The sequence below is a fragment of the Crinia signifera genome, chromosome 6, assembly GCF_055691185.1.
Source record: "Crinia signifera chromosome 6, ASM5569118v1, whole genome shotgun sequence".
Classification (NCBI taxonomy): Eukaryota; Metazoa; Chordata; class Amphibia; order Anura; family Myobatrachidae; genus Crinia; species Crinia signifera.
Genome location: NC_139222.1, coordinates 190,251,365 through 190,265,005, shown reverse-complemented (window position 1 = coordinate 190,265,005; position 13,641 = coordinate 190,251,365). Strand labels below are relative to the sequence as shown.

General features: G+C 46.7%; 1 protein-coding gene across 1 annotated transcript; it reads left to right on the top strand.

Moving 5' to 3' along the window:
• Positions 1-2,337: 2,337 nt before the first annotated feature.
• On the top strand, positions 2,338-4,168 carry DDIT4 (DNA damage inducible transcript 4). Its single transcript, XM_083148463.1, has 3 exons — positions 2,338-2,524; positions 2,914-3,130; positions 3,586-4,168. Exons 2-3 carry the CDS (start codon positions 2,950-2,952, stop codon positions 4,068-4,070), a joined length of 666 nt encoding a protein of 221 aa, XP_083004589.1. The 5' UTR covers positions 2,338-2,524; positions 2,914-2,949; the 3' UTR covers positions 4,071-4,168.
• Positions 4,169-13,641: the final 9,473 nt, after the last annotated feature.

The following is a 13,641-nucleotide window of genomic DNA, read 5'->3' as shown; positions in this document are numbered from 1 at the left end:
ACGTGTCACCCTCTTATCACCCTTCCCTGACCACCAGAATTGTGCTGTATACTGGATATTGTCTATTACCAGGTTATCCGTGTACAGCAGGGGTGGGGAACCTTTTTTGTGCCAAGGGCCATTTGTATGGGAAAAAAATCCTTTTGGGGCCATATGTAAAATATTATCTTACAAATTGTCCTGCTGCAGCCGTCCCACGACCCCGGTGGCTCCCGCTGAATAGAACAGGGTTGCCGACTTTAATATTCTCCTCTCCGGGAGAAGCCCGGAGAGGAGAGTTTCAGCAGCTGCTCGGGGGGTGGGAGCTTGAGCGTGACATCACTAAGCCCCGCCCCCATGATGGTAAACAGTTGAATTTGCGTATCTCTGTGGAGGGGCGGGGCTAAATGACACAATTTTGGCATTTTAGCTCCGCCCCCTCCTCTGAGACCCACAGATTGCGGCATTTAAATGCCGCGATCGGGGGCGCAGCGGGGGTCCCCCCTGAATCCAGGAGGGTTGCCCACCCTTTCGGGGGACCGGGAGGGGGACCCGATTTTCGGGAGACTCCCGGCCATTCCGGGAGGGTAGGCAACCCTGGAATAGAACTGACAGTCTCCGTCTGCTGTTGATTAAGAAAACTACCGACCTCTTGCGAGAATCCCCCAGTACTTGACTCCCAGCAAAGCCGCCAGGCGGGTGGGCGGGCCACTCAGACCGGCTACGGGGCCGCGTACGGCCCCCGGACCTGAGGTTCCTCACCCCTGGTGTACAGTTATGATCAGAGTTTTCGCCTTTGCCGCTTTTAAATCTGAAATAGCCCAATGTTGGTGCTGAGCTATTATAACGCCTGGCACAACAAATAAACTGCACATTTAATGAACACAAATTGGTTACCTATTGCTCAGTACACGTGTCTAGGGGACAATTCTATATTTTCTGATCCCGATTTTATCCAATCTTTTACTGTTTTTCCAACTTTAGGGCTGACTTGCAATAAGGTTTATTACTGGAATGCAACTGTGTTTCCACCATCCGGTGGCAGCTTTGGGCATATATGGCTCTATGGCAATTGTGGAACTATAAGTACCAGCAGACCCTGATAAGCTGGGACTTGTACTACGCCTTGAGAGCCACAGGGGGGGGAAGCTACTATCCAATATCAGTGGATTTACTTGTCTCATTTGTTTTGCACCTGTATTATTATAATAATTATGTGTCTATACTGTGCAACATTGTACATGTGCCGCTTGTCCCTCCCCCCAGCCCTTTACAGTAAACAACTCACATCAGGCTTGGCTGCAGATTCAGTGTAGGAGCACAATGAGAAGTATAAAAAAAGTATGAAAAACATTCATATGTGTCTTTACTGCTCTACTCAAATATTCCCTGAGACCTGCACTCATAGAGATCTGCACTCAGAGGGATCTGCGCTTAGACCTGTACTCAGTCTCAGAGAGGTCTGCACTCAGACCTGTACTCATAGGGATCTGTACTCAGAGAGGTCTGCACTGAGACCTGCACTCAGAGGGATCTGCACTCAGAGAGGTCTGCACTGAGACCTGCACTCAGAGGGATCTGCACTCAGACCTCTACTCAGTCTCAGAGAGGTCTGCACTCAGAGGGATCTGCACTCAGAGGGATCTGCACTGAGACTTGAACTCAGAGGGAACTGCACTCAGACCTGTACTCAGCCTCAGAGAGGTCTGCAGTGCACTCAGACCTGTACTCAGGGGGATCTGCACTCAGAGAGGTCTGCTGCTGCACTAAGAAATGCACTCAGAGAGAACTGCACTCAGAGGGATCTGCACTCACACTTGCACTCAGAGAGGTCTCAGTGCATAGCCTAAAAGATTGCAACCATTTCTGATTTTATGTCGGATTGCTTTGCCAGTCGCCTCTGCAGGAATCGGAGTTGAATACAAGCCGTATACACGTCTGTAGTAGTGGAATAGAAGTAAACATGTTGATCAGATAAATCAATCAGTTTGGGAGGAGGGTGGTTGTTAGAAAAGAAAAAAACACGAAGGTGCAAAATAACAAAGCTGAAAGAGACTGCAGAGAAATGAGCTCAGTGCGGGAGTGATTTGCTGAAATGTCTTTGTCTGAGATCCCCCTCCCTCCCCCTATATCTCCTGCCATAAACACTCTCCCTGCTGCCTGTGCTGCTGCAGACGTTGTCTATGGGCTGCCAGTCCTCCCAGCTGTGCGGCCTGGGGGAGGGGCCACAGAACTGCTGTAACCGGGCAGGAAAGAACGCTGCGAACGTGAGCTGCTTCCTGACTGGGCAGCCCGAGAAGTGGGCGTACCCTGCGCTCATAGTCAGGACGAGCCTCCGCACGGCGGCTATATAAACGGCGAGATGGGGGGGAGTGTTGCAAGTGCCAGGGATGGTAACTCGCAGTGAGGTGCGTTGTGCAGTGCTCGGGTACCAGCTGCAGGCGCACGCTCTTAGCACTTAATATAAGCAATTGTACCTGAAGTATTACCGTGTCTGCCTCCGTTCCCTTCCTAGTCCATTAGCCCCAGTCCTCGCTCCAGCACTGTAAGTATCGGCTCCTATTGTTCCCTTACATTATTGTGTTGTGCTCCGGCTTTAGCTGCTCTATGTATTGTGGCTTATGGGATATCCCTGTGAGACATGCCTGTACCGCGTTCCTTCTAAGTGGGTTCGGAATAAATCTTCATGTCTAATTCTTAGAACAATGTTCTCTGGCGCTTGTAATTTTGCTTTCCGTATGTGTGTGTGGCTATATACGACTTGCCATTAAGTAGCCCAGTTACCCACATTTGTCCCTCATTGGCTTAGATCCCCTTATGTGACGTTTTACATATGCATGTTTCTGACTAGTTTACTATCGTAGTCCTACTGTAATCCATTGCTGACCTCCATACTGCAGATCCTGACCTCTCCTTTGTTTTCCTTTCTTGCAGTGATTGCTACTTGGTCTGCTCTATAAAGCATTTGCCATGCCTGCCAGGGGTGGTATGTTCTATCCCATGGTTTTGTCTCTGCCCCCACCAATCCTTGAGGAACCCCAGGGGCTGTGGAATGGACAATGTACTGACTTGTCCCAGAGATGTTCCAGTGTCACTAGTTCAGACTGTGAATCTCTCAATAGTAGCATCAGCTCCTCCCCCTCTGACTGTGGTAAGTGGTCTTCCTATATTACCGATTCTCTGACCTTTGCTACAACCCTATTGGATGCTCATGTGTTATGGTGTGTACACACGGTACAATTCAGCATGAGATTTTGACTATATAGTTAAAATCGCATGCAGACTGCACCATTTTTTTTTTTTTTTACCTTGCGATCCTGATGTGTGCACTCCTGTGACTGCACTAATCGAAACCCAGATAGACAGGGATTAAGTGACTATAAAGTGCAAATCTAATGCAGACAGCATGAATTGTATGTAAATAGCATGTGAGATAGCAAAGGAATCTCACCGTGTACACACCATTAGGGCTACATCACTACTGCTTTGTATGGCATGACTTGACTTTACATTTCGCACTGCGCTTGCATCATCTGGCTTCATACATGTGAGATAATGGTATTACCATGGCAACATATTTTAATGCAACTTTCTGTTTCTCTACAGACTTTGATGACTTTGACAACATTTCCATACCAGACTCTGAGCTTCTCTGTGACCCAGAAGGGGAGCAGCTGTGCCCCAGTCTCATCAAGATGATAAAGCGCAGTCTTACCAAAGCAAAGATTAACTCTCTGCGATGTTCCCAACTTCTCCTGCCTGATGATCTTCTCATCCACTTGGGTCCTGAGCTGCTGCATCTGGCATACAGCGAGCCTTGTGGACTAAGGGGTGCACTTATTGATCTATGTGTGGAGAATGGCAAGGACTGCCACACTGTAGCACAACTAGAAGTCGATCCTTCGGTAGTCCCTACTTTCCAACTGACTGTACTGTTTAAACTGGACTCTAGGTTATGGCCTAGAATTCAGGGCCTCTTCAGCACCAAGCCAGTCCCTGGCTCCGGCCAGTCCCTGAAACTAAGCCCTGGATTCAAGGTTCTGAAGAAGAAACTGTACAGTTCTGAAGATCTTATTGTTGAAGAATGCTGAGATTTTGTGAAACGGGGGGAAAAAAAAGTTCTGTATTTTGAGGTCCTGAAATTGTGTGAAGGATAAATGGGGTATATCACAATGAATACTAGATTCTGTTTTGGTGGGGTTCTTTTATTTTTCAATTTATTTTAGTAACAAAGGTTTTTGTGGGTTAGTTTGGTTTCTCTTTTCCCTTTAATCTGTCAAACCCCCTCCCGTTCTTGTTCTGGCTACGCACTGTTCGCCGGACACCTATTCTGTCGAATGCTCTTATCTGGTAGTTTATTGGTTTACATTCCCACTGCCAAATTTGCATGCGCAGCATTTGCTGTACAATGACCCTTGCACTGGGTGCTGTGGTACACTTATGGCTGAGTGTAAATTGCCAGTGGTATGCACACAAGTATTGAAGTTTGACACAATGCACTGGGAATACTGCAATTATTTTTTTATTTTTGTTTATGCTTTGGCAGCTGGTCTGCACTAACTGTGGTTTAGCTCTACCTCTTATAGAGGGTGACTATTACTGAGAACCCAACAAACCCTGAGGTACAACTTTCCTCTTGGGACCAAATATGTCTTGGGTTTCATGGTTTGCACCTCACTACTGATTCATTGGCAGCTAGAAGAGGTTCATATTGGTAGCGCTACTGCAGAAAACACATCTCTAAAGCACTAGCATTCATTTGTGTCTGTATTCTGACATGCTGTTTTTAATATGGTTTTAGAATAATATTTATATACACTTGATGTTCAAGTAAAAATCCACACCATGTGCCTTTTTTTACTTTTCTAATAAACCGGAAAAAAAAAATGAGAAACTGGTGTTGTCTTCCTGAAAATAAGTTGTACATGCAAAATGTGGGCCAGAACTGTACTGCGGTGGTTGGTGGGATATGTGCTTGATGGCCATTTAAAATCCGCTACAATACAGCAGATTTATCAGCATAATCCCTGCTTGCCCCAAAACTCACCATCTTATGACCTGAGCCATCATTCTATATACAATGTCCTTCTGTATTTATACACTGTCAGTGGGATATATAGAGCACCCATCCAGGAAGGGACAACAAGGGTATTTGTGAGGTCCTGGAACGCTGCTGGTTCTAAACAGCTAAAATTTATTACACTTCCAAATAGGTCCTGGATCTGAGTTGTATAGTAATTTATCATTTCACTTATGTGAAACCTATTCCAATTACAGAAGGATATGAATTGTTAATCATTTTGTGAGCAGGAGATTGCCATTCTGAGTAGGCTTGCTGGCCAGTTGTCCTGTTACTGACCCGGTGCTGTGTCTTTGATCATAGCACTTGGATCTGAGATGCTGGCAGGATTCCCCTTTTCTCTTCACCCTCCTGCAGACATTGGCATGTTTTTTGCACAGCTGCTGTATTATCCCAAGATTTAGCTGCTGTGCAATACAATCCTTCTCTGAATTGGGCCCTAAAGGTGTTCTCTACAGTTGTGAAAGGTGCATGGCTTTAATGTTTTTTTTTTGTTTTTTTGGATCATGAAGAAAACTTGCACAAACATGACAAGTACACGCAAACTCCACTCAAGCATACCCTGTAGAGGTAGGTCCAGGAGAAATGTTAGGAAAAAATTACTTCACAGAACGGGTAGTGGATAAGTGGAATAGCCTACCATCAGAGGTGGTAGAGGCCAAGACCGTAGAACAATTTAAACATGCTTGGGATAGGCATATGAATATCCTTACAAAGAAAGAAGGATCAAAAAGGGTTGAGATTACAAATGGTTCTTATCTGCCTTCAAATTCTATGTTTCTATGACCTGTCCCTTGTGGTTTCCTGCAGTGTTGTCGTGTCTGTATCTGATAAAAACCTGTTTTCTACTATCCACCAGGTAGAAATACTAAACACTTAAGGGCCCTGCACACAGAGATTTGAGCCACAGATTCATAACTGAAGATTCAGCATGAGAGATTTCAGTTAAACTGACTCTCAGATAATGGGCCCACAAACAGATTTTTTTTGCCAGAGATTCAGCATAAGAATTTTCAAATCTCATGGGTCATTATAAAATCCTTGCATTAAAATAGACTATGACCAGCCCCGGGCTCTAGGACCGGTCCTGGTTCCCAAAATACAGGGGACAAAAGGAGTAAGGGTCCCCCATATTTGGAAATCGGCACAGGGCTCAAACAGCCATCAGGTAACTAGTTCCAAAATGCGGCAGGGACCCCGCCACTGACTTCACATACGCCGCAGGATCCCCCTGCCTGCCACTGCTACCCGTCCCTGGCTGTGATGACTGCTTTTGACACTGTGCAGAACCCCTCCTCACCCCCAGCTGCCAGATCTCACTGCCTGTCACCCACCCTCATGCTGCCCAGGTAAAGGGGGGGGGGGTGATGCCTCTGTCTGGTGGAGGGGGGCACAGACCTTTTTCTCCAGGGCACCCACACGCCCTGGCGCAACCCAATAAATGGGTGTCTCTCTCCCCCCCCCCCCCCCCTCTCTGCCTCTGGTAGGCGCCAGGCTGATGGTGGATAGTAAAATCAAATAAGCATTGGTGGCCAGTGTAAACAGTGTCCCCCCACAGACGAATAAATGTTAGTAATACAGTGTCCACCTCAAAACATATAAACATTGGTGGTACAGGGTGTGTCCCCCCATCCCCCCCCCCCCCAAAAAAAAATGCCAGTGGATGTTGGTGGCACAGTGTAAAATAAAATACTTAACACGTCTTTAGTGGCATGTCCTGTCACTCACGCAGCTTCCACTGACTGAAGTGGGGTGGATTCTGTGTAGCAGCTCTCAGTCGACTTCAGGTCCCCGGCTCCTTGCAGGATTTCCGGCGGAATCAACACAGCAGCTCTCCAGCGGCTTCACAAGGACAGCTTTCTCCCCAGGATCTCCGGCGACATCAGCACAGCCAGTAGTGTAACTTGAAATATTGCGCCCTCCCGCCAAAAGTTTCTGATGCGTCCGCCACATATATACATACATATTCAGGAGCTGGGCCTGATATCAGTTTCTGCTGGCGGGAGCCATGATGTCATCACAGCGGGTGGGAGCTAGGATGCCTGTCAGTGCTGCGGGTGGGATGTCAGTGCTGCGGGCGGGTTCGCTGCGGCGGTCCCGGCTCTGCTCCTGGCTTCATTCTGATGCTATGAAGACCAGACCATCACAAAATGTCTGCACCCATACAACAGACGGTTTCAGAGAACTGCCGGCTATATGGGGGCGGACATTTTATGATGGTCCGTCTCCATAGCAGAAGAATGAAGCCAGGAGGGGAGCTGGGACCACTGCAGCGAATACAGGTAAAGCTGCAGGGGATGGGGGGGGGGGGGGGTCATTACAATAGCACCACAGCCCCCCGGCGCCAGGGCCGGCTCAACCACTAGGCAGCTTTAGGCAGTGCCAGGATCTGGGGGGCGCCACCAAGTCTGCAAATCAAAAAATTAAGGATGTCTATGAGGATCCTTGTTGTACTTAATGCAGGTGGCTGCTGTGGAACTTCTAAGACCTCACCTCCATACTTTCCCTTGAGTCATACTTCCTACATTGCTGCCCCCTCCTCCTTGTACTCTATTGTGGGTGGCAAAGGGGAGGGTGCAGAGGAAAAGCAGGGGACTTGGCCACCTTCCGGGGGGGGGGGGGGGGGGGGGTCATAGGGATTGGATGACCACATGAACTAAAAAAAATGAGGGGGGGGGGAGTAGCTTGAAGTTTTGCCTAGGGTGCTGAGAAGCCTTGCACCGGCCCTGCCCGGCGCCCTTACACAGTGACTCCCCACACCCGCGGGGGCTGCGGTGCTATTGTTAAGCCACTGAGCGCAGCAACTATCCGTCGGCTTCAGGGGGACCTCTCTCCGGCAGCTTCAGGGTGACAGCTCTCCGCAGGATCTCCGGTGGCATCAGCGCAGCAACACTCCAGCGGCTTCACAGGGACAGCTTTCCTCAGCACCTCCAGCGGCATCAGCGCATCTCCGGCTGCTTCAGGGGGACAGGCATCCACCGGTTTCAAGTGGGCAACTGTGGTGGCTCCATCTCCATCTTTAGCGACTACTAATCGCTCAGGCTGGGAGTAAGACGTGCCTGCCAGCTCTCCCACAAAATATCCTGCTATTTATCCATTTTTCGACATAGAACCTTCCCAGATTTGGCTGTGCAGGTAGGGCAGTTTCTGTGGAGTCTCCTGTTCCGGTCCGCTGGTCCCATATCGCGGAATATCCTTACCTTGAGCCCGGTGCTTGCGGTGGGATCCTCCAATGTGGTGCGTCCAGTTCTGTCGGCAGCTGCCTGACGCTGCGCTGGCTGGACACTTCTCCTTCTCCTGGTCACCCGCTGACTCACTGGAACTTTTCCTGGCGCCTGCTACATCCTGTGGTGCTCAGACCCCTTCTGGCTGTTCCTCCATCTTGAATGGTGAGCTTCAGTATACGAGGTGCGACAGCGGCCATTTTGCAGCTCCACGATTTGGAGCTTCCATGTGGAGGATACAGCGTATCCGGAGCTTTAACTCTGCTGAGGTCTTCTACCATTGTATGTTACCGGGCACATATTACAACTGCTGTTTGGAAAATACTGAGCATACCGCTAGCCATCGCCAGTTCTGTGCCCTTTTTCAGCAGCCTGCTTGCTTTTTCTACTACTCTGCACATCTCCCTGTAAAATGGATGGAACACAGCTCTTTTTGGCCATCCATGCCTCTACACAGAGGCTACTCCACAGAATCGCTAATATTTAAGTAGGGGACGCGGTCATTTGGTCTACAGCATGATGGTCGACAGTCATTAGGTCGACACCATTAGGTCAAAACGGTAAAAGGTTGACATGGTTCTAGGTTGAAAGGTCATTAGTTTGACGGGTCGTTAGTTCGACAGGTCATTAGTTCGACAGTGACCAGGTCGGCATGGGGTTTTTCACTGCTTTTTGAGCTGACGTGCCGACAGGCGGCATTTCATGCCCTACCATCCACTAAGGCATGGTGGGAGAATAAAATAGTGTGCTGAGTGTAGCGAGGCACTGTGCCCGACTCATCACGAGCGCAGCGAGCAATGCGAGGGGATGCGTTGCACTTTAAACTGTGTCCATGTCGACGGTGTTGACATTCAGGTAAAAAAACCTGTGAAAACCACACTTTTTGACTGTCGACTTAGACATTGTCGAACTAATGACCTGTTGAACTATCGATCTTTCGAACTATAACCATGTTGACCTTTTCCCATGTCGACCTAATGGTGTCAACCTAATGACTGTCGACCATCATGCTGTAGACCAAATGATCCCAACCCGTCAGTAGATGCTGTGCCTCTCCCTATACACTCTGCTGCTGCCTCTACAGATGGGCTCTCTACTATTATTGTTGATTCCCAGAGGGAAATCCTTTCTCTTCCGAATGCACCTGTGCAGCGTGACAATGGAACTGAGGGGGCCATGCTCCTACTCGATGTTTGTGTGGTACCTGTGGCTCCAGCTGACTTCGTGAACTTATGTTTTTCTGTGGTCATGTCTAAACCTGTGGACCCTTTTATTACTTCACCTGGCTGCTTCATTGATAATGCCCTTCACTCATTTAACCCTAATGTTCTTCACGTGCATAACTAATCCTTTTCGCTCAATTGGATTGCACAACCTGGACGCTATCCTGGCTCTCTCCATATAGTACGGGTTGCGACTACTTATTCCTGTTTGTCATTCCTGGAACTTGAGACCTGGCTGGACTGATGGTCCAAGGTTCAAATCCCATTGCTGTTTGACATGCCACTTTTGTCCTGTTTTGTATTTATATTTTATTGCACTTTTTTTTATATATCCTGTTTTTTTTTCTTTGAGATATATATTATTGACATCTGCTATATTACTACATTCTATATAAGTAGCCTATCTTTAAATGTTCACATTGGTTAGAGAGGGTCTAGTTAGGGGTTGTTAGGGTCCATGCCCAGTCAATCACAATATAATCCTATATATAGGTGCTGATTCTGTGGGTGCTCAATGGCCCGAGCTCCCACGGAAATTTATGAGCACCCACAGGCCAGAGTCCCGCTGCTGGGCCGCCATATTAACTTGCTAATTTGCGGCTGCAGCACCAACATTGCTGGACCCGCCACCTGGGAAACAGTATGTCGGGTAGAGTGTATTCTGTCCGCGGAGTACCTGCACTGTGGGGGCATTTATGTACCTGCACTGTGGGGGCATTTATATATGTGGAACTCTGTTGCCGTAATTTGGTATTATTTTGTGGCCACACCCAGTCCACATGAAGCCACTCCTCTATATTTTTGGCTTGAGCACCCACCAGCAAAAACATAAATCAGCACCTATGCCTATATATATGATACCTACTATTCTAGCCTGAGGGTTCTATATACTTGTTTGTTGTGGAAGAGCTGGGGTTCACCTAGCTTAGGTCATTAGTATCTTGCACCCTTTTTTATGGGGGGTTATTTAGTCTAGATAGTGGAGTAGGGGTAAGATGTTATGGGATCCAGGTATGCCTGAGTTGGGGATAGGTTATACAGGGTGGGGGGTTATGGGTATGGGGAGGTTTGATTTGGGTTTGTTTATTTATTTTGGTCTTATTTATCCATGTAGACTTTGTCATTTTATTATGATACTGGTATTTCACTTGGTATGTAATTACTTTTTGGTACTAGTACTGGTTGGAACTCTACACTCCATTATGCAAATAATGCACTTGTTAACCTTTGACCTGAGGTACCCGATTGGCGCCTTCGGGTGCCTGTGAATTTATTACCCTGTCACAGGAGAAACTTGTCTTTTTGACTCTCATATATGCTTTGTATCCAACCGTGTACTTTATTAACCACTGCTCCATTGATACATACTGTTGATATTCAATATGTCTACGCTAGTTTAACTTTATTTTAAATTTACTAAGATGAGAGTTCTATTACAGATGGGCTGTTACTATGGGCAACCAATCATAATATACTTCTTATTTATTTAGCACCTTCTAGAAGAGATAATAAACAGCATACAGCAATGTTAATGGCAATGTAAAGGTAACTACCAGCTGTAACCTAGCTTTGCTTCTATACAATATTCAACAATCATTCTACAAATACCTGTATGTGTCACCTACTCATTATGGAAGTTAAGCACCATAATTAGAGAATGTTTAATTGCTTTACAAAATGTTCTGCAGGACAGATTGTTTTTTAAAGTATCCTTGTGTTCCTTATCTTGTCATAGCCAGTACAGTCATCATATTAGTAAGTGTCCATGGCTTTCTCCAGCATGTATTATCCCAGCTGTATGATGTTTGTGGTACAGTGTGTGCTAACAAATACACAGTCTTTCCATTATCAAGGGGAGGGTTCCACCCTACAGCCAGGGCTGGACTGGGAACAAGTGGCTCTGGGAAAAAAATCTGAAAGAGTCTTCATAAAAGTGGGACCAAATCAACTGTGGACTGGGCCAACACAACAGAGAGTGAAGTGGAGCATACCATTGTGTCAGTCTAGTCACCTTGGTGATAGGTAAAGCCAATGTAACACAGAATATTAGATGGTCACAACATCTGCAAACATTTTAGGGGATTGTATTAAAAAAGGGCATATCCCAGAGACCAAAATACAAAAGTCAACGCCCTATTGCATACAATAACAGAAACCATACAATAAAGAGGGCATAGTACTGACCACCAAACAATGCACAAATTAATGACTGCCATAAAATACAGAGATTCTCCTAGTGATCTGCATATAAATAGAGACCCCATTTTTATGGAAAACTTTATTTAATGTGAAGGGTTAAGAACATCTTACATCTCAATATATCTCTTTCTTCCACTGAAATAGGTTTTAGTTTAGTTTCTCAGTTATAATTAGTTTTTCAAGTATTTTTATTCTTATCTCTCACCTCTTTGGTGGTGCCACACAGATGGGTCCTGTAAGCTGTAGTAATATAATACACAACCCCTACAAGACTACAAGACTAGAGGATACTACAGAGATTGGCCACCTACCTTAACATGCCTGACAGTTGCAAACCCCCCCCACCCCCCTTACCTTAATGGTAAAATATATACAAATATTTTTTATTTTTTTATCATCAAGCTACAAGTGGCCTTAAGAGCCCAGAGGTCTAATAGGAAAAGTCCAGTAACAATAAATGTCCTAGATGCCCATCAGGGCTGGCTCTACCATTAGGAAGCTGCCTAGGGGATCCAGACTCTGTGGGGTGTCCCTGAGTGTGATTATCACAACATTATAGATGACTCTAGGCCAGATGTACTAAGCTTGAAAAGTGATAACGTGGAGAGTGATCAAGTACCAGCCAATCAGCTCCTAACTGCCACATCACAGGCTGTGCTTGTCACTCTCCACTCTATCACTTTTCAAGGCTTAGTACATCTTGCCTTCTGAGAGTAGCATCCTTGTTGACCTTAATGCAAATGGCAGGTGTTGATCTTATATTCCACCTCCACACATTCAGCTGAGGTTCTGGAAAGTCAGTATTGGCGTGTTGGTGATATTGTAAGCAGTAAGCGAAAGTTTTGTGTAGGGATTACAAAAACGTTTTACTGACCCTGCCTTAGGATTTTTGTTGTGCTCCCTAGCAGATGATACCACCACCAAGTATTCAACTGACTCCCCGCACTCGCTGTTACCACATCGTTGGGTTTTCCAGCGTGGTGGAAACAGTGAGTGGGGCTGTGAATATGGCGAGGCTTGCCTCTATATGCAGTGGGCTCGCTGCATTTTCGGCAAGCCTCCCGTTCTGGGGAATCCTCGCCACACCTCTGACAGATGGAAGTTACAGCAGCGGCTGCAGTGCCAGGGCCCCAGGCATAGGTAAATCTAGAAATATGGTAATGGGTGGTCTCGGATCCAAATACTCAAGCAGGTTGGACCCTTGATCAGGAGCAGCATTGGTGTTATTGGTGGATCTCTCTGCCCGGCTGTCATTTCTTTAAATTGCGTGCGGCTGCCTAAAAGGTGGCCCGATGCACCGCACCCCCGGACCACTCCAGCCCTGAAATACGCCCCTGGGAAAGCTGCTGCCCCTAGGCATAGGCTGCCGACCTCGGCAATTGCCTAGTATGCCTATGCCTAGTGCCGGTTTTGCCTGCTGCCTATACAGCCAGCATTTTTCCCTAAATGGGTTGTTCTTTGTTTTTGACTTTGTTCTGTATTGTGCCATGCTCAATACATATTGTTTATATTACATATTGATTTTGTTTTTTGTGTCATATTCAAGAGTAACATAAATACTGCATAATTGCTTACTATTTAGTCTCCTCTTTGGGTAGGAGCCCAGAGACGGAATGCTGCTGGCCACTTCAGGGGGTAGAACTGGGCCCTGACATTACTAAGCCCTACCCTGTACACATGGCTCCATGATTTCGATGATTGTCTCCGCATCCTGCCCTCTTTACTAGGAAGCAGGTGGAATATGGAAGATATTCCTACTTTTGTGGGGGTACGTGGGATTACCCAAAAATTAGGAGTCTTCTACAACTTCTGGGAATTTAGGTAAGTATAAAATAACATTGTTTTGGTAACATAAATAATTTGAGTTCATTTCTTGCCCAATAGTGATCAGATGTCATCATCCAGACCAGGAAGAAGATACCTGTGCCTGAGAGTG